This window comes from Mobula hypostoma, chromosome 24 (assembly GCF_963921235.1).
Source record: "Mobula hypostoma chromosome 24, sMobHyp1.1, whole genome shotgun sequence".
NCBI lineage: Eukaryota > Metazoa > Chordata > Chondrichthyes > Myliobatiformes > Myliobatidae > Mobula > Mobula hypostoma.
Genome location: NC_086120.1, coordinates 37,842,605 through 37,864,648, shown reverse-complemented (window position 1 = coordinate 37,864,648; position 22,044 = coordinate 37,842,605). Strand labels below are relative to the sequence as shown.

The following is a 22,044-nucleotide window of genomic DNA, read 5'->3' as shown; positions in this document are numbered from 1 at the left end:
TTTGTCAACAATGACTAAATTTAAAATTGTATCTTAAATATGAAAGTTGGGTAAACTTACAAAGGTGCAGATCCTTGTTCATCATCTGTATTAGCATCCAATTCACATGCAAAAACAAAAAGAGAGGGCTTAGTAATAGTATGTTAAAATATTTAATGAATTTATTGCTATTTGCATATTCTGGGATTCAACTTTTTAAAAACCCTTTATGTAGGTCAACTCTAATAAAGGTTGCTCCATAAGCTGTTATAATTCTTCGAGCCAGGAAGAAACCCCTTGATAATTAAGTGGGAGCCTTTCACAGCAATTTTCTGGCTTTGAAGTACAGAAATTAATTATTAATATTGTAAGATGGAACACATTGGCGTAAAAGTGCCAACAGTATTCAATCCAAGTCTCACTTAAACTATTTTTGCAATCTGGTCATACAATGTGCAATTCTTGTTTTGCCAAGACTCCCCATATTTTGCAGAACACATATTCCAATTGCAGTGAATGATCCATACCAGACCTCTGACACCAAGACTGCTTCATCTTTATCTCAAAATACAGTTCATGAAGTTTTCTTCAGACCTTAAAACATTTACTTGGTTGAGATTCATTCCCTAAAATCATGAATTCATACTACTCTTTCATTGCAATTCTCAAACTTATGTTAAGCCTGAAAGCAGAAAAGCAGCAACTTCTTGTTTCTCAAATCAATACTAGGAGCTGCAGATTTAGCAGCCGTTTTGTACACAAGGCAAGCTGTTTAGCATTGTTTGCCTTAAATGAGATATACTTAGGCTCAAGGTTTTACAATATTCATTGACTTTTTTTTTGCTCAAAGTACAGATTAAATACAATAATTTAAAAGAAAATTCCAGATTAGATATTGCTGGGAAATTCTGTATATATCAAAATCCGTTTTAAACAGACATTGTACACACAGATGAGCCTTGAGGCTAGTCTCATTTGTCTTCTCCTTCTCAATACTGTAAATCAAAAACAAGCACAACTGCCCAAACCTGATTCTTACATACTGTCTGGGATGTTCATCAAACATAATATTCTACTAACAATTTAATTGAAAGAAACTCTGTTTGGACAACGGATATATCAATTTAGGGAAACTTATCTTGGTCAATCTTGACCAGGTACTTAAAGATAAGTCAGATGGAGATGGGAAGTAAGCTTGCTATTTACATAATATTTAGAGATATTGGGAATAACCAGGGAGAGAAATTAAATGGGTAGTTCTTCTATAGCATCAGCAGGTACAAAAACGTCCATGTTACACCATTCTATAATAGAATCATTAAGACTTCCTGCCTACAGTGGAAACTGAAGAGGTAAAAATTATAACTGTCACACTTCGCACCTTCAATTTTTTTAAAATCTTTCAGCAATATTCTTTGTATAATTATGTTCTAATGAAGTTATTTATATCACATGAAATCAGTAGTACCACTGTTAATTCACTGCAGGAAAATAAACCAAATGACACTAAAAATAATGACAAATTCTAAAAATGAATTTAGATCCGCAATTACCATAAAATTCAGTTTCGACTTGTGTAAAGATTTACCAAGTTTACTGCATGGTAACTTGCTAAAAGATGGGAAATTCTGTAATCATACACTGATGATTTATTTAGTTTTGTATGTCGTGGAATTTAAATATAGCCTTGTGTAAAACTCTGCAAGGACAGGTCTAATTTTAACTTCCTTATTAAGCACCTTACACTGTAAAACAATTGTTCAAAGCCAAGAGATTGTATTCATATGTTGGCTTTACAATATCACACTGAAATAACAGAAAAGAATCAGTTGAACTAGCAAGTTATTTGATTTACAGTAACTTAATGCTAAACACATGAATAGCACAACTGTGTAAAGAAGGCAGGAACCTCTACTTTAGGCAGCTCATCCAATGGAATATACCCTTTTAAGACCAGCATGCATGTTAATCCACTTACCGCAGGATATGAACCAGCAGCAAATGGGAAAGAAAACATTTTGCTTGAATTAAGTAAAGACGACCTTGAACTGCATGCTGGACACTAACCAGAAACCTTAAAGTTTCAATTCTCTACAAAATTCACTAACACCTAAATGACAATGAAACTAGTCACGATTATAATCAGACAACCAGGTAATGAATCTGGTCTTTGTAGTAAGTAGCATGAAGCTCAACAGTATCTACCAACCTACATAAACTAAGCTGTCAATGAGCCTAAGAAAAAAAAAATTGATCAGCATATTTCTGTAACTCTAGCACAAGCTGCTGAAATACAAAAGAAACTTATCTGTCATCTTATAAATGTCATAATGGCACAATGGAATTCATTTGTTGACCATCTCACAGCACAAAATTTAATCAAGCCCTCACTGATGATTTGAATTCCCTCTCTGGTGGTGTTATTACACAGGCAGGTTACAGAAAAGAGTCACACTCAGTTCTACTCCATTTTAAAGTATGGCGAGAATGGAACTTTAGTTACCACAAGCATTGTGTTTTACCTTAGCTGCCACCTTTTACATTTCCTGAACAAGACAGTAGAGGGATAAATTGGTAAGGGTGGGCTAAGACTTCATAAAAGTACCAGTTTGAAAGGTTAGCACCAAGCTCCAGAACAAAGCCATCACTTTGCTTCAACTATGCTTGGTTTCCCAGGGGCCAGAGGATCTGGGAACTGAAGTTGCAAGAATTCCCATATACAATAGCTAAATGACTTTTTTTTAAATATAAAAAAAATGGTCCCACAACTGGAACTTCACCTAGTGTCTCAGGGATCCGTTCTGGTACCTCTTCTCTTTGTGATTTTTATAAATGACCTGGATGAGGAAGTGGAGGGATGGGTTAGTAAATTTGCTGATGACACAAAGGTAGGGGGTCTTGTGAATAGTGTGGAGGGCTGTCAGAGGTTACAGCAGGACATCGATAGGATGCAAAACTGGGCTGAGAAGTGGCAGATGGAGTTCAACCTAGATATGTGCGGGGTGGTTTAGTTTGGTAGGTCAAATATGATGGCAGAATATAGCATTAATGGTAAGACTCTTGGCAGTGTGGAGGATCAGAGAGATCTTGGGATCCGAGTCCATAAGACACTCAAAGCTGCTGTGTGGTTACGAAGGCATATGCTGCATTGGCCTTCATCAACCATGGGATGGAGTTCAAGAGCGGCGAGGTAATGTTGCAGCTATATAGAACCCTGGTCAGACCCCACTTGGAGTACTGTGCTCAGTTCTGGTCACCTCACTACAGGAAGGATGTAGAAACAAAAGGGTGCAGAGGAGATTTACAAGGATGTTGTCTGGATTGGGGAGCATGCTTAATGAGGATAGGTTGAGTGAACTTGGCCTTTTCTCCTTACTGTGACAGATGATGAGAGGTGACCTGATAGAGGTGTACAAGATGAGAGGCACTGATCATGTGGATAGTCAGAGGCTTTTTCCCAAGGCTGAAATGGCTAACATGAGAGGGCAGAGCTTTAAGGTGCTTGAAGTAGGTAAAGGGGTGATGTCAGGGGTAAGTGTTTTTACGCAGAGAATGGTGAGTGCGTGCAATGGGCTGCTGGGTTGTGGAGGTGGAGGACCTTTTTAGAGACTCCTGGATAGGTACATGGAACTTAGAAAAATAGAGGGCTATGGGTAACCCGAGGTAATTTCAAAAGGAAGTACATGTTCGGCACAGCATGATGGGCTGAATGGCCTGTATTGTGCTATAGGTTATCTATGTTTCTAAGTACTCCCAGTATTATCTATGCCATTCTCAATAATCAGAGCTCTCCCCTACCCCTGGCTTTGTCATTCTAGATATTCTCAGGATAAGGACCTTGTCTCACCCTCAAACTCTACCCTCTTCTAGCTGTAGTTTTAACCAACAGCTTATTAAGACCATAAGATATAGAAGTGGGCCATTCGGTCCATTGAGTCTACACCACCATTCAATCATGGGTTGATCCAATTCTTCCAGTCATCCCCGCTCCCCTGCCTTCACCCCATACTCTTTGATGCCCTGGCTAATCAAGAACCTATCTATCTCTGCCTTAAATATACCCGATGACTTGGCCTCCGCAGCTGTTCGTGGCAACAAATTCCACAGATTTACCACCCTCTGACTAAAGTAATTTATCAACATCTCAGTTCTAAATGGACGCCCTTCAATCCTGAAGTTGTGCCCTCTTGTCCGAGAATCCCCTACCATGGGAAATAACTATGCCCCATCTAATCTGTTCAGGCCTTTTAACATTTGGAATGTTTCTATGAGATTCCCCACCCCCCCCCATCATTCCATCATTCTCCTCAACTCCAGGGAATACAGCCCAAGAGCTGCCAGGCATTCCTCATACGGTAACCCTTTCTTTTTTGGAATCATTCTTGTGAATCTTCTCCGAACCCTCTCCAAAGTCCTTTCTAAAATAAGGAGCCCAAAACTGCATACAATACTCCAAGTGTGGTCTCACGAGTGCCTTATAGAGCCTCAGCATCACATCCTTACTCTTATATTCTATACCTCTAGAAATGAATGCCAACATTGCATTCACCTTCTTCACAACCGACTCAACCTGGAGGTTAACTTTTATGGCATCTTGCACAAAGACTCCCAAGTCCCTCTGCATCTCAAATTCTCTCCCCATCTAAATAATAGTCTGCCCATTTATTTCTTCCAAAGTGCATGACCATACACTTTCCAACGTTGTATTTCATTTGCCACTTGTTTGCCCATTCTCCTAAACTATCCAAGTCTCTCTGCAGGCTCTCTGTTTCCCCAACACTACCTCCTCCTCCACCTATCATTGAATCATCGGCAAATTTAGCCACAAATCCATTAATATCGTAGTCTAAACCATTGACATACATCGCAAAAAGCAGCGTCCCAACACCGACCCCTGTGGAACTCCACTAGTAACCACCAGCCAGCCCAAATAGGATCCCTTTATTTTCATTGTTTTCAACCGACCAGCCAATGCTCCACCCACACTATTAACTTCCCTGTAACTCCATGGGCTCTCATATCTTGCTCAGCAGCCTCATGTGTGGCATCTTGTCAAAGGCCTTCTGAAAATCCAAGTACACCACGTCTACTGCATCTCCTTTGTCTACTCTGCTCGTAATTTCCTCAAAGAATTGCAGTAGGTTTGTGAGGCAAGATTTTCCTTTCAGGAAACCATACTGGCTTTGGCCTATCTTGTCATGTGCCTCCATGTACTCAGTAATCTCATCCCTAACAATTGATTCCAACAACTTCCCAACCACTAACGTCAGGCTAATAGGTCTATAGTTTCCTTTCTGCTGCCTCCCACCCTTCTTAAATAGCAGAATAACTTTTGCAATTTTCTAGTCATCCGGTATAATGCCAAAATCTATCAATTCTTGAAAGATCATTGTTAATGCCTCCACAATCTTCCCAGCTACCTCCTTCAGAACCTGAGGGTGCATTCCATCAGGTCCAGATTTATCCACCCTCAGACCATTAAGCTTCCTGTGCACCTGCTCAGTCATAATTTTCACTGCACAAACTTCGTTTTCCTGACATTCTTGAATGTTTGGTATACTACAGACATCTTCCACTGTGAAGACTGATACAAATTACGCATTCAGTTCCACTGCCATCTCCGCATCTCTCATTACAATATCTGTAGTGTCATTTTGTTTGGTTCTATATCTACCCTCAACTCTCTTTTACCCTTTATTTACTTTTTAAAAAAAAGCTTTTAGTATTGTCTTTGACATTAGTTGCCACCTTCCTTTCATAATTAATCTTTTCCTTCCTAATGACCTTAGTTTCCTTCTGCAAGTTTTTAAAAGCTTCCCAATCCTCTATCTTCCCACTAGCTCTGGCTTCCTTGTATGCCTTCTCTTTTGCTTTTAGTTTGGCTCTGACTTCACTTGTCAGTGGAGATATCATTATTATTGACATCATAGCTTCTCCATTTGGCCAGCAACAGGATTTTCACCTTTCCTAGATACCAAATCATTTCAAACACTGGGATCATTACATCCAGAAGTAATAGAAAATACTCCTTTGTCACAACTGCCAGCCCATGCAATTGCTTAATGAAAAACATAACTGATTCAAAGTTTGACAGCAGCACAAGACTACACTTCTCTCCCTTTCATTCAAACTATCTGTCAAAATCTGGCAGAAGACAAAACCAAAAAACTGCAAATACTAAAAAAATTGGCAAAGCTATGCCATCAGATGATCTAAAAGCAAGATAAAGCTAACATAAGGAAAATAATTCCTAGAAGAAGGAAGCAGATAACATTGCTTTGTCAACCTGACACTATTTACTCTCATAGAAGACGGTACAAGTCCATCTTAACCTAAACTCCATGATAAATAGAGAGGTTAACGAAGTGTTGGTGAATGTTAGTGTTCTTGCTTTGTGAATTAGATCTCAGGAGCGAATTCACAAATTGAAGTCTCAAATAAAAACTTTAAAAGCACAACTTATCCAGCACAATTTGTTAAAATGAATACTTTGCAAATATTACTATTTAAAAAGTTAATACTCAAATCAGCTTCTCTTTCAGATTATTTCCTGGTTTTTAGATGTACTGGTTGACAGAGTTTTTTAAAACCCAAGTCAGTGACACTGCTCAAACACATCAATAAAAACATATCCTTTGAATGTTCAGAGGGTTAAAATAGATCCAAGAAAACATTGTAATTATTCCAATATTTAACTGTAAACTGTTCCGAGCTTTTACTGGTTACACCCAAAAGCTCAAAATACTGTTAAGATTTACGGATTATGCAAGATGGCCATTTTACAGCTCCAGTAACACTCTAATCTCAAAAACAGAAGTCCCTTAAGATAATCCCCCTCAACATTTAAGATCTTTCTTAAAACAAGCCTCTTCAACAACGTCTATTCCAACACTCAAAATAAAAATTGTATGCTCAAAAAACTCAGGTGAGGCAACACCTGCAGAGACAAAATAGTTAAGTTACAATGCAACAACCTTTTATCAGAAACATATCAACTCAAATTGCCAAACAGCAACTTCCTCCAGAGTTCACTAAATTACTACTTTTTTACTACTTTATTAAAATATACTTTTACTACTAATCTATGTGTAATCGGAGACCATAATTTACATTTTGATAATGTTTTTGGGTGGACTGAGCAATCCGGCGCTTTTGCTGTCACATAGGGAATTCAGCATGCTTGAGAGCGAGACTGAGAATGGTATGTGCGGCCTAATGGTGGAGCACAAACCCATCAACTCCAATTCTCCACTAACTCACTGATTAAAGTGTCAAGCAAGATTGAAATTAATGACCACGAGAGTGGAGGGTGAGCAGGTGTTCAACGTTGCCTGCCTGTGTTTGGCGAATCTCCTTTTCACTTGCTGCCAGAGAAAGGCACCATTGTCTTGAGTATTGGACAAGGCTTGATCAGCACAGCTTGTGGATTGGACTCATATTTAGGAGACACTGCAGTTCATGTTATTTTTTCCCCCCAATTTCTGGTTTCTTTCCTATTGTAATTTTTGTGCAATTTTGATCAGTGCAGACTGGCTCTGCGGCCTGCAGTCTACAAATGACACAATGTTAAATTGAACTGAACATTCCGTGACTGTTTCAAGGATTCTAAAGTTTGACGTTTAATATTATGTGTTATTTGCACGTTTTGTTCTTTTTTTGTACATCAGGGGGTTTGCTTGGAACGGCTTCCACTGTGTTTCTTTGTTTTGTGGCTGTCTACAGTGTTACGTACCCCGTAACTGGGTTGCCAAACCAGCAGAAATGGATCACTCAGTTGGAGTCTGGAGTACTAGAACTAAGAAAGTTTTATTAAAGAAACAAGCAACACAGTAATCGAAAGGATAATAAATGCAACAATTCAACAATGATAACCACACATGTGCACAGAATTAAGATAACAGCATCAATCAAGCTCTATCGTTGTCTAGGGGTAAATGACCAATTTCAAAATGACTCAAAGTTCAGTTCGCAGTAATCGTTGCCATGGCGATGGACAAGGTGGGGGAAGAGAGACAGAATAGGAACAACTGATCATTCAGAACGGCTTCACTCACAGACCAGCGGGATGGCTCACCAACAGCATTTGGGCGGGTCCTTGGTGATGTCACCTGAGGTCACCGACTGTGACCCCTCCTCCAGATGCGGTCGATCCTCTGCAGTGAACCCGGCACCCAGGCAAGGGCGGACACACACCGGGTTCCCGCTGATCGTACCTTTCCACCCTGGTCGTTGTCTGGTACTTCTCACCCACTCGTGAGAAGCGTACCGCTTCCAGGGTCTCGTTACCTCGGGTGGCGTGTGTGTCTGTCTTAGCGAACCTGTCCCTTTTTATCCCCCTGCTGGGGTATCGCCTGTCCATCACTTCAAACAGTTCAGGGTTCAAAGGGGGGAGCCGCTCCAGACAGCTCTTCCTCCCACATCCCTTCATTACACATCTCCAGACGCTGCTCCATTGTTCCTTATCTCTCCTTCCCCTGAGGGCAGGTGGCAGACCAACTGCTGATGCCACTGATGCTAGCCCAGGCCAGCAAACATCTTAATTTTATGTGTATTCTCGTAACACTTCCCCCCTTTAAGGATTTTTACCGGGAGGTAAAAATTACAAACATGACTACATTATCTGATACATACACAATATACATCTTTAACAGTTATTTAGCTAATACAGAGAATTTGAAGCTGTCAACACCTTGACAGACAGTCATCACATTTTCTGTTCCTTTTACACGTGTTATTAATAATCCCTTAGACCAGGCTCCAACTCAGCAAACTTCAGAGTGGCCAAAAACACTGATGAATTGCGACCAATGTAACCTCTCATTTGGTTTTGTCCCGGACCACAACAACAAGGGTCGTCCCATTCCGACTCAGTTTTCTCTCGCAAGGGCTTAGTAGGAGGGGGACGGGTATTGACCGCAGAGTTATTGCAAAACTTCCTGCAGTACCCCACCATCTCCAAAAGCCTTCTGAGGGCCCTCTTGTCTGTCGGGGTTAGGAGGTCAGCGATAGCCTGCACTGTAGCTTGCATCACTGCCAGCTGCCCCTGTGTCACCACAATTCCCAGGTAAGTGACTCTCGTGTGGCCGAATTCATTTTTTTCAAGGTTCACTATCAAACTGGCTTCAGACAGCCGTGTTAAATTGCCAATACACACCTCTGTGTTCATCAGCCCTTTAGTCACTGAATTACTCGAAAAATATGGGTGTTGTTTACTTGGCTGCCCTATTGTAACAGACATAACCCAACGTCCCAGTTCTTTGCATTTCCTCGGGACAATCAAACACATGGGTGCGAGTCGTTTAATTACTCCTTCGGGGATTAAGGGAGAGACCTTATCAGTAGACCTGGCCAAAACAATAGCCTTCTCCCATCTGACCGATCCCATCCTAATCTTTTCAAAATGGTTTTTTCCTCTTATCAAAGGGCCCCTAGCTTCATTGATTTCCATGCTAACACCGACTAGGTTTGTTAGCATATCAAAAGCCAGTGACCGTCTCAGTTCGCGTCGGTCATGATCAATAACATTCTTCCCCCTGGGCAGCCGGTAAATCTCTTTCATGATTCCACCAACTGTTTCCTCCAGCACCGCAAAATGTCCACCGGGGGGTACCTCGTGGGCCATGTTAAAAACCTCATCCCCATAACTCTTTTGCACCACCCCCCATTCCTCATCTGCGGGTACTGTACTTGATTTCCCTTTCTTCCTTAGCACTTCCTCATCCGCACAATAGCTTGTCAAGGCTGTGTCAGAGAGAGCTGTCTCTGCAAAACCCATCAGCCCCTCGCCTCGCTCCTGCGTCTGCACAAATTCTTTCCTGGCTACTGCTACGTCCGTCCCAGCTCCCTCACTACCTCTTATCTCACTACACCCTGTCTCATACAAGGTTGGCAGAAATGTTTCAGCCAAATTCACCATCGCGGGCGGGGCCTCCATGCTGGCAGGCTGACCCGTCAATCTCACGACTGGGAACACGATTCCTCCGGCGATGTCATTACCGAGCAAGACTTCCACGTCTTTCATCGGTAATTCGGACCTCACCCCGATCGTGACTAGTCCAGAGACCAGGTTGCTCTGCAAGTGTATCTGGTGCAAAGGGACTGACTCTGTCCCTTTCCCAACACCTTTGACCTCTACCTCCCCAGTCTGGGTCTCTGAGCTAAACTCTAATACACTCTTCAGTATTAGTGACTGACACGCTCCCGTGTCTCTCCAGATCCGCACTGGAACTGGTTTTAACCTCTCCTTCACTGACACCAGTCCGGCCGAGATAAACCTCTCGCGCCCTTCCTGGACTTTTTCAGACCTGTCCTTCCCTAGCGGTTCGCTTAACAGCTCAATACAGCCATTCAAAATTTCCGCTTTTCCTTTCCCCGTCTCCTTCCTTGGGGCAAAGCACCTGGACGCAAAGTGTCCGACTTTCCCACAATTATAACAGACGACCCCAGGAGACTTCCTACCAGACTGCTCCCGGTCTACCTTATCCTTTTCACTAGTCCCCGGCTTACTTTCTGACTTTTCCGGTGGACTCTCCCCGCCGTCCTGACTACCCTTCTGGTAGCCTTTACTCGGGGCAACCTTCATTTTATGCGTCAACGCATACTCATCCGCTAACTTAGCAGTTGCGGCTAACGTGGCTGCCTCTTTCTCATCGAGGTAGGGTCTCATACCCTCAGGGACACAACCTTTAAACTGCTCAATCAGAATCAGTTGCAGCAGTCTGTCATAATCCCCCTCTACCCCTTTCGAGGCGCACCAACGCTCACAATATGTTTGCATCTCACGAGCAAACTCCAAATACGTGCGGTCCCACTGCTTCCTCGCATTCCGGAACCTCTGACGGTATGCCTCCGGGACCAACTCATAAATCCTGAGGATGGCCTCCTTCACCACCTCATACTTCTGGGCATCTTCCGCAGATAAGGCGGAGTAAGCTTCTTGGGCCTTCCCTTTCAGTACACTCTGAAGTAAGACAACCCACTTATCCCTCGGCCATTCCTGACTTATAGCCACCTTTTCGAAGTGGAGAAAGTACCGATCCACATCGGTATCGTCAAATGGGGGAACCAGCCTAACCTCCTGGGTCGCCCGGAACCCTCCACCTTGGTTCGGCACGAGCCCCTGCTCGGCCCTTATCTTTAACTTCTCCAGCTCAAATTCCCTTTCCCTTTGTTTCTCCTCTCTCTCCAACTGCCTGTCCCTCTCTCTCTCTTCTCTCTCCAACTGTCTTTCTCTCTCTTGCCTTTCTACCTCTTTCTCTCTCTCCCGCCTTTCTAACTCTCTCTCTTTCTCCTGCCTTTCTAACTCTCTCTCTTTCTCCTGCCTTTCTAACTCTCTCTCTTTCTCCCGCCTTTCTAACTCTCTCTCCTGCCTTTCTAACTCTCTCTCTTTCTCCCGCCTTTCTAACTCTCTCTCCTGCCTTTCTAACTGCTTCTCTTCGTGTTCTAACTGCCGTACCCGGAACTCGTGCTCAAGTCTCAGTTTTTCAAGCTGTACCTGTACCGCGTCTCCAGCAGGTTTTTCAATAGACACCTCCCCCAGCTCACCTTGGGGAAACACACCTTTAGATACATAGTGCTCTACAATAGCTCTGTGTATCTCCTCTCTCCTCATTGTCGACTTCACCTTAGCAAGATTCACCCGTTTTGCCACAGCTATCAATTCCGATTTCCTGGCATCCTCTAATGCCTCCAAGGTCGGCGCCTTTATAAATTCCTCAACCTCCATTTCTGCTGTTTGTCTTTTCTTTCTTTCGGGAATTTTAACCCAATCAATTTACTCCGTCCCAAATTTAGCGTTCAAAATCGCGGACGAGAACCCCACTTATGTTACGTACCCCGTAACTGGGTTGCCAAACCAGCAGAAATGGATCACTCAGTTGGAGTCTGGAGTACTAGAACTAAGAAAGTTTTATTAAAGAAACAAGCAACACAGTAATCGAAAGGATAATAAATGCAACAATTCAACAATGATAACCACACATGTGCACAGAATTAAGATAACAGCATCAATCAAGCTCTATCGTTGTCTAGGGGTAAATGACCAATTTCAAAATGACTCAAAGTTCAGTTCGCAGTAATCGTTGCCATGGCGATGGACAAGGTGGGGGAAGAGAGACAGAATAGGAACAACTGATCATTCAGAACGGCTTCACTCACAGACCAGCGGGATGGCTCACCAACAGCATTTGGGCGGGTCCTTGGTGATGTCACCTGAGGTCACCGACTGTGACCCCTCCTCCAGATGCGGTCGATCCTCTGCAGTGAACCCGGCACCCAGGCAAGGGCGGACACACACCGGGTTCCCGCTGATCGTACCTTTCCACCCTGGTCGTTGTCTGGTACTTCTCACCCACTCGTGAGAAGCGTACCGCTTCCAGGGTCTCGTTACCTCGGGTGGCGTGTGTGTCTGTCTTAGCGAACCTGTCCCTTTTTATCCCCCTGCTGGGGTATCGCCTGTCCATCACTTCAAACAGTTCAGGGTTCAAAGGGGGGAGCCGCTCCAGACAGCTCTTCCTCCCACATCCCTTCATTACACATCTCCAGACGCTGCTCCATTGTTCCTTATCTCTCCTTCCCCTGAGGGCAGGTGGCAGACCAACTGCTGATGCCACTGATGCTAGCCCAGGCCAGCAAACATCTTAATTTTATGTGTATTCTCGTAACAACAGGAAAACAAATCTCAGGGTTGTACACTACATACATACTTTGAATATAAATGTATTTTGAATTTTTAACATCTAAATTGTTTCTTGGTGTAAGATTACTATTCTAATTTTTCTTTTGAAAGACTTGCGCTGTTTTACTGTTCATTTAAATATAAAAATATTTTGACAAATTCTCCCAATCAACCTCCAGAATTCCCTGGGAGCTGATGTACAGGAAATCCCTGACTTTCTGGTTGGGGGGAAAATTACAACTAATCATTTGCTAATTAATTAATTCATGCCCCCCACCCACAATAAAAATTCAGCTGCAGAATCTCTAAGTTTGACTGACTTTTATTTGAAGTGGATTTTGCTTTGTTTTAAATTTGACCACTAAAACTACCTCAAATAGACCCATTTTAATCTTCCCCCCTTACACCATCACAAGATAATTCATGACAACTGACACAGAGAAACTAAAGGAAATACAATTTGATAGAGGTAGATGAGAAAAAAATTGACACAAAAGCTAAAACAATGAAAATAACCATACAAAATTGTATGCATGAGAACTAAACTACCTGATCAATATGGTTGCCATTATGATGGATCTATCTGATTTTTTTCCTAACACAATTATACATATAATCTTTCATCTTAAGATACATTAAGATACACAAAATTAAGCAAGTTATTCAAATGCATCAACTCAGAAATGAAGCTTTAAAATAGATTTTGCAGTTTTGTTAGTTGAAATATCGTTGATGCATTCAACATATTCACATTGCACTGGATACTCCACAATAACATTCAGTCAGATGTATCATTATGAAAGAATAAGGCAAGAAAATGTCTAGGAAGTCCAGTTTCCAAGAATGAATTTAGTCATGATGCAGACTTATCGCTGATTCAAGAATGTTTCATAACGAACCATTTCGTTATGAAACATTCTTGAATCAGCGATAAGTCTGCATTACAATGTACAAATATATATTAAAGATTAAAGTTATAACTTACCATCTGAAATTTCATCAGGCTTTCTCCTTTTCTCATAAATGAAGATAATTGCAACAAGCACAATCACTTCGGCAACAATACCCAAGAAGGGCCAGACAGCAGCATAACGGCTACGAACTCGAAGGTGAATTGTCTCAACTCTTCCACCAATTTCATTAGTTGCATTGCAGAAATAGTCTCCTTGGTCTATCTCAATATCCAGAAAAGAGATGCGCAACTCGGTCTTATTTCCCATGCTCTTGATGTGAAACTTCTCTGTTCCATTGACAATTTGCTGAATTTGAAATATTAAAATGTTCACGTAAATAACAAGAAAACTTTCTAGGTTTCTGCAATTCTACTGGAGAGTGTATAGACTGGCTGCATCATGGCCAGGTGTGGAAACACTAAGCCTTTGAACTGAAGATCCTACAAAAAGTAGTGAATTTACCCAGTACATCACAACCACTGAGCATTATCTACAAGAAACTATCATAAGAAAGCAGCATTCATTATCAAGAGGTCCTCACCACCCAGGCTATGTTCTAGTCTTGCTGCTGCCATCAGGTGGAAGATATAAAAGCCTCAGAACTCACATCACCAGGTTCAAGAACAGTTACTACCCCACAGCCATCAGGCTCTTAAAGGGTTAGCTACACTCACTTGCCATCCATTGAGATGTTCCCAGAACCAATGATCTCACTGCAAGGACTCCATCTTGCTTTTTATTGTTTATTTTCACTTATACTTTGTCTTCTGCACTATAGTTGATCTTTCATTGATTGTTATAGTTACTATTTACAGATTTGCTGAGATGCCTGCCCAAAAATGAATCTCAAGGTTGTGTATGGTGACGTATATGTACTTTGATAATAAAAATTACTTTGAACTTTAAAGGGACTCCAAGTATATCAGACTACTCTTGGGTAGGATGTTTAAACAAAAATGTTGCTTTTGACCATTTCGAGATTCACAGTATGTAATAAAGTGGCGTGGTATACTCACAAAACTAATTGTAACATTAGACTTGGTTTATAAAATTTCACCAAAAAATAAACCAAACCAGTAATGCAACCTCCACCCTTCAAGTCTCTGCGACAGTTGTACGTCAGTCAGCGACTAGACTCAACACAATAACCTTAAACATTGAATAACTAACAAGAAGCTTAATTTGCCCATGGCAGTAAGAGGAAAAAAGTATTTTAACCTTTCTTTGAAAAAAATCAAGTTAACTAAGTGGTTTGTCATTTATAATAATAAGTTGGTTATTTTATGTTGCTATTTACCTCAGTACCACCTTTGGTCTTCCGGGACCATGACCAGTTCTCAACTGGTGGAAACCCGCTGCTCTTACATGTTAACACTCCACTCTCTCCTTCAGTTCTATGTTCAGATGTCTTCTCTGCATTCACACCAGGGGCAGCTGATTAAAAAATAAGTCACAGATTTTCAACCACTCCTAAACTTTTCCTCAACATGCATGTTCATAGATCACAAATATAGATCAAGAGTCACACAGCATGGAAACAGATGTTTTGACCCAACTCATCCATGCCAAATATGTTAGCCAACAAGCTAGTTCCAGCTGCCCATTTGGTCCACAGCCCTCTAAACATCTCCTATTCACGTACTTATCTAAATTGTTTTTAAATGTTGCTAAGGTGCCTGCCTCAATCACTATTTCTGGTAACTCATCACAAATACTCACCATTGTTTGTGTGAAGAAGCTGGCCCAGATGTCCCTCTTACCTCTAATCTTAAGTTTGTGGCCTCTTGTTTTTAAGCACCCTTCCCTGGAAAAAGTCCATGTGCTTTTACCAAATCCACCCCTCAAGAACTTGTACATCTCTATCAAATCACCCCGCATAATCCCACATTCCAGGGAGTAAGGTCCCATTCTACACAATTCTTCTTTGTAACTCAGAGCCTAAGTCAGGTAACAGCTTGGTAAATCTGTTCTGTACTTTCTAGATCAGATGAATGCCACAGTAGTACAATGATGATGTGTGATGCTATTACAGCTCGGGGTGGAGTTCGAAGTTCAAAGTTCAATTCCATACACAGCAAGCAGTTTGTACGTCCTCCCTATGAGTGTGTGTTTCCTCTGGATGATCTAATTTCTTCCCACAGTCCAAAGGTGTACCAGTTAGTAGGTTAACTGATCATTGTAAATTCTCCAGTGATCAGGCTAGGGTTAAATAGGTGGGCTGCCGGGTGGTGTAGCTTGTCAGGCTGGAAGGGCCTGTTCCGCACTGTATCTCCAAAATAAGTAACTACACAATACTCAAAAATGATAGTGTTGGATTCCAGTACTATTTATAAAATACTACAAGTCAAATTACCTGCTCTTTAACTTCTGAACTTAGTCTAGGCTCTACACAAAGCACACACCTTCATGTCATCTCATAGCTATCTTTACCAAGTAGCTTTGCATATTTTTTCATGGTCTCAATCAAAATTGTGATATGGTTCTGTCTCACAAGACAAATAAGTGAGGCATTCTTGAGAAACCAATAACTTCAGATTCTATAAAAATTATCTAAGCTGTTGCTACAAACAGTCTTTGGTTAGTTAGAAGACTCACATTTATACTCACTTTTCTCCAGAAGCTAATCTGGCTCCAACTGTAAAGATAACTCCTTAATCTACTTCAGTACTACAAAGGCCAAAGATTTGTGATCAGTGTGCTATTAAGGGAGTTAGCAACCTAAGCAGATATCTGCTATGGACACTTGCTGAAAGGCAACGGCCTAATGTAAAATATAAACACTTCAAGTTCACTAAATACTTGTACCAGCTTCAATATGCCGGGGGTTTACAATCTCCTGAAAATAACTTGCATTGTTTTCTATTTTTACAGTAAATGCATGTCATCAGGACAAATCCAAGTGTTTTCAAAAGGCTTGCATTTATAGTGTACAATGCACAAGACATTCCCAAGTGGTTTAGAATTAAGAAGACAATTCAGAAGTGAATGTAGGAAATGTGCAGCCAAAGTGCACAAAGCAATCAATCTCCCACAAAAAAATAGAAATCCAGCTGATGTACATTCATGGTAGTGGTTGAGGAAAAATTTTTAACTCAGATACTGAAAATAACTCAGCAACAGTGACTCCACTTCAAACATACTTTATAAATACAAGTCTTTAAGGGAGAGATTGATAGACTCTTGATTAGTCAGGGCATGAGGGAATACGGAGAGAAGACAGGACACTGGAGCTGAAATGGATCAGCCATGTTATGATGTGGGACATTTGTGCACATTGATCTGAAGCCTAATCAGATTCCACCTGACATTCTGGACAAATCCTACCCCTTCTGCCTTTTTCCCTTATGGGCAGCAGTGTAATAATTACCAAAAAATCAGTTTCATGGAAGTTGAATGAGGAACAAACTCTGACCAGGAAGATGGAGATAATCTTCACCAGCATACCCTAATGCAGTACTATGGGATATTTCCAACCTTCTGAGAGAACACACTGCTGTATACTGCTCAGCAAATTTGTACATTCCACTCATCAAACCAAATGATTAAAATCAAGCTCAGAGTGCTTATAATTAAGCCACAGGCAAGCAATTAACTTACTTCACTGCAGTCAGTGTTCCCTTCCTCTTATTACACACACTTACCCTTTCAGACAAATTGTCACATTCAATAGGCAAAAAGTAAAATCATCAACACTACTTGTTTTCCAAAGATATTTCCTTTTACTTCCATTTCCATTGTTAACACAATATGCTTCAACAAATGGAAATGCTTTAGCCTGGGCAGCTTGCACAAAAAAAAACTTTTTGAATGCCATACCTTTCACAAGAATGGTACCGTTGACAGCAGGAGTCGTGAAATAATGGCAAGAGTACTCTCCCGAATTTTTTACATCATCAGCCTCTAGTCTGAAGAAATAAGCAGAACAAATGAATTCATTGCAACCGAAGCACAAACCAAACCAGCATACATGAAAAACAGTGAAGGCTTTTTTTTTTAAAAAAGCACTTTCATAATTTGCTGGTACATTCTTAACACTAGTCATGAACACTAGACAAATGCCAAATTCTGGCTGCATAGCAACAAGCCTAAAAAACATGTGACTATCTCCTTGAAGTAGTTTAATGCCAAAAGCAGGGGGAAAAAAACATGTTCTATTGGCAACAGCTCAAATGAATTCATCCTAATTCCATTTCTAGGGGTCACTTTACTAACAATAGAACCACTTGCCTGGGATTGAGCAATGCAACTATAATCGGTGGTGGTGGGAGAGTAGTCATGTAATAAAGAGCTTTATTTTCACTGCAACAAATATAAATAGTTCTTTAATATTGGGGTGGGGGAGGGGAATGGTGAAGTTTAGGATCACACAGAACCCTATTTCAACATTTGGAAACTAGAGACAGTGGTTTGCAGTTGGCACTGCAACAGATATAGCTTTCTGCTTGACCCCAGATGTAGGAAAAAATTGAGAGTGTGTTTTTTTTTTAAATGTTAACAGACACCATGACTTAATAGAGATTCAAAGTTGATTCAGCTGTTATGCATAGAGCAAGGTGTTTAAATGATATTTCCGCTTAACAGGTCTTGCAATGTAAACACCATGATTTAAGCACATTGGTAGCTTTTTGCTATTTCGGCAGGACTTGTTTTCCAGTGTCACAAAATTAGCAGCTCTATCATAGCTAGCAATACCTTGCTCTGCCTCGCTAATCCAACAATATTTATGTTAGCAAAAGCACGTCCACCACCAGCTCCACATTACAAATCCTCCAGAAAGATAATCCCACAGCAAAACTAACATGGAATTGGTCTTACAAATGATTAGCTCAATTCTCAATGAAAAAACAATAGTTCCATTATTGCCTCTGGAAACAACAAAACAGGAAGGGGATGGAATTCAGAGGGAAAAGAGGACACTGCTGAATCTACAATATATGAAGATCAGAAAAATGCTCAAATTGGAACAGAGCAGGAGAGAAAATCTACACATGGAACAGGTTTTGCCCTTCCGCTAACAGTACATAATTTATGGTCATCAGAAAGCAACACCAGTAGAAAAAAATTTTTTAAAGTAAATTTATAAGCATACTTCATAAATTACTGAGGGGAAAAACATAGGTACAGATTCACCCCAAGCTACAATAGGATTCTGCTCCCAAAAATGGTTTATAAATCCAGTTTGCAAGTTGGAAATGCAAAGATCTGGCAATATTAAGTAAAAGCCATCGACCATCCCAGGAACACCGAGGTAAACTAAGAAATTTAGTTGTTTCTCTACAATACGCAATGATACTGTGGTGAACTGATTTCTAGAAGATTCCCTTAGGCTGCAAAAGCCATCAAATCCATCACAACGATCTCCCAAATGCTTGTACAGCTGCACTCAAGTCAGGTGCTTGAGAAGGACATGTCAGTGAACAGACTTAATGTGCACATGCATCCCACATGGGAATTGTGTGCACAGGTGTTTGTGTTAATTAAGTTATTAACTTCCTCAATGTTTTGCAGTCTAACTACTAAAACTCCATGGTTTATGCTAATTTCTAACTGTAGTCTTTATGAAATTGTTCTTAATAAGATAAATTTTAACTCAATGATAGTATGCATTTTGGAAATAGTTCTACAAACATTTGTCTTTTTAGAGACTAGATTATGGATTTCAATAGTAAAAATCATCTATATTAATAATACTCTTATACACATTCTACTGATCTCATTTTATCACTGAGATACTAAAGGTTAATTTGGATACATGCTCTCTTCTTATGAAAAATCATTTCCCTAATTAGCCCAAAACAGTTTGTAACCTTTGGTTGAAAGCATTAAATCAAGAAATGAACATACAGATAAGTCAAAATGCTTGGAGAGAAGTTACCCAATTAATTCTTATTAGTGATATCTATACTTCCCTTTCTATTCTCCCTTAAGAATTTTTGGAAGGTTGACTAACTTTGTCACATAGCAGGTAGGAGCATAAATAAGTGGTATTGTAAGAGGAACAAAGCATTATAGTATCATGAACATGTTTAAGGAACTACTACACCCACCTCTGGAAGGACAAGACAAAAAAACTTTTGCTCTAAATCATGAAATCAGTTCCAGCAGTTATATGAAACATACTTGTATTCCATCAATGGTGACTCCCCTGTATCTTTAGTTGCTGGGATTTCCACATCATCCTTTTTCCATACACGGCCCTCTATAGAAGAGGGTGGATTTGTCAGGTTGCAGCTAAGAATGGCTCCCTTCACATTTTCTTTGGATTCCAAGACTTCAGGATTTCTGACAATTATAGGATCTAAAAGCAAAAAGGAACAGGCATGAAAATTGCAACAAAGCAGGTTATACTCCTTTTAAATGAAAGCAGTCATCAAACACTCAGCTCATCTATCAAGCAATCATGAAGAAACATTGCAACATAGATGCTGAATTACCAAAAGGTTCAGTGCCATTTACGTTTTCTGCACCCACCCTCACACTAATCCACCACTATTTAGCCACTAACAACCAGCAAAATCAAGCACAGCATGGCATTGTCTAAAACAAGGGGAATAAAGGAGGCTTCAACATTCAAAGTTGATCATGTAGAAAATGGCAGCCATTACATAAATCAATACAGGAGTCAATCTTAGAATCAAATGTATTGCTCTATCAGAAATTGCTGGGTATCCAATTCCAGTCTATAAAGCTAGAAAGATTTCAGGTGCCATCTTCTGGTTATAAAGGTAAAACTAAAGACCTGTAACAGAGTGTGAGATTGCACCATTACAAAAAGATAATCCACATCTTATGTTGTATTGCCTTAATGATTAAAGATTTTGCCTAACATTTTGTTTGCATTCACACCACCAAAAGTGCTGCACTTACTAATTCTCCAGTGGCTTTCTAGATTTCAATATTACATCAGATTCATTTGATCACTAATTTTCAAAATTCAGAATTCTTTAGAACAAATGATGTATTGATGTATTCAAAATACAACAAAATTTAGGAAAGCAATCTCACAACTTTGCAACAAGCCACAGGAAAAAGATAGGATAGCTACCAGGGATGAAAAAGGCTAAAATAACATTGGTCGTACCAGGGGCTTTTCCTGGAGGGATGACACAGAGGGCAGCAAAATATATACCAGGCACTTGCACTAAGCTACTGGTAAACATCTCCAACTGCGTTTGGCGGCAACCACTCACATTCAATGACAATTACTGTTGCCTGAGACCGTATCCACTTGATCTTTGGGATCTTTTTTAAATCATTGCGGTAGGGATCATTACTGGCTCTGCATTCATATGTGCCTGTGTCTTCGATAGTTAGATTCATGATGCTGATTGTGCTCTTGGCATCAAGGTTATAGGTGAAGTTGATGTTGACTCGATGTTGTCGTGCACCATCATACAGCTGTGACATGATTTCAGAGTCATTGCCCTCTACAGTCCACCACTGAATTTCAGGGGTGGGTTTTCCAATTACCTCACAGTGCAATTCTATACTGTCTTCAATTAGCTTCACTTCAGATAGTGGTGACTTTATAAAGCCAGCTGCAATAAGAAGTCGTTTGCAACAAAAGAGAAAACTTAAATATAAGCTTATAAACAGAGAAAGCATTGAAAAGAAATTCTTATACTCTGACGTGAACAAATCCAACGCCATAGCTCAGATTTATTAATATGCGAGTGCCTGACCATAAATTTCTACTCATTAAAGAAAGGGAAGGTAAATTTAGCATCTCTCTATAAAGCTCTAAAAAGTGCCAAGTCTTACTTCAAGTTGCAGCACACCATAACTCTGCAGTGTTGTGAATATATAAGGAACAATATTATAAAACATATTCAACAAAGCTTCATTTATAACATAAGTATGTGAATGTGCACCCATTACTGCATAATATTACAGTAATTCTTGCACTACCATCTCACCAATGTGAACTTGAAAATCTTGTACATCTTATATTTAAAGGGCAACTTAGTTTTTCTCCTACTCTTTAATATTTGTGTATCTGTGCACTTGTAGTGCTACAATGGCAATGTAATTTCCCTTGAGATCAATAAAGTAGATCAGAAAGATCACTTTGCTTTTCAAGTTTCAAATAACAACCAAAACAATATTATAACCAAAATGGGCATCAGTACAACAAATCAAACTTCATAGTTGTAGAGTTGGGGAAAACAGCATTCACCATCAAGGACCCCACCACCTAGGTCACGCTCTCTTCATGCTACTGCCATCAGGACTGCACAGGAGCCTTAATACCAAGTTCAGAACAGTTATTGCCCCTCAACCATCAGACTACTATGTGCTGCTGCAGCATAACAACAAATTTCATAACATATTCCAGTGATATTAAACCTGTTTCTGATATGAATAATTTATGAATTGAAGTAACATGAATCCTATGATAAACAGCTTAATAATCCGATGGCAAAATGGTCTTAATGC

At 40.4% G+C, this 22,044-nt stretch overlaps 1 protein-coding gene across 1 annotated transcript in view; it reads right to left on the bottom strand.

Moving 5' to 3' along the window:
• The window catches only part of bsg (basigin), a 30,943-nt gene extending 9,670 nt beyond the window's left edge, over nt 1–21,273 (bottom strand). The window contains exons 1-6 of the mRNA XM_063032378.1: nt 20,799–21,273; nt 19,729–19,906; nt 17,425–17,513; nt 14,906–15,042; nt 13,641–13,914; nt 61–85 (exon numbers count right to left, since the gene is read on the bottom strand). Coding sequence (XP_062888448.1) covers nt 61–85; nt 13,641–13,914; nt 14,906–15,042; nt 17,425–17,513; nt 19,729–19,906; nt 20,799–21,258 — 1,163 coding nt within the window. The 5' untranslated portion in view covers nt 21,259–21,273. The remainder of the gene's footprint in view (nt 1–60; nt 86–13,640; nt 13,915–14,905; nt 15,043–17,424; nt 17,514–19,728; nt 19,907–20,798) is intronic.
• Nucleotides 21,274–22,044: the final 771 nt, after the last annotated feature.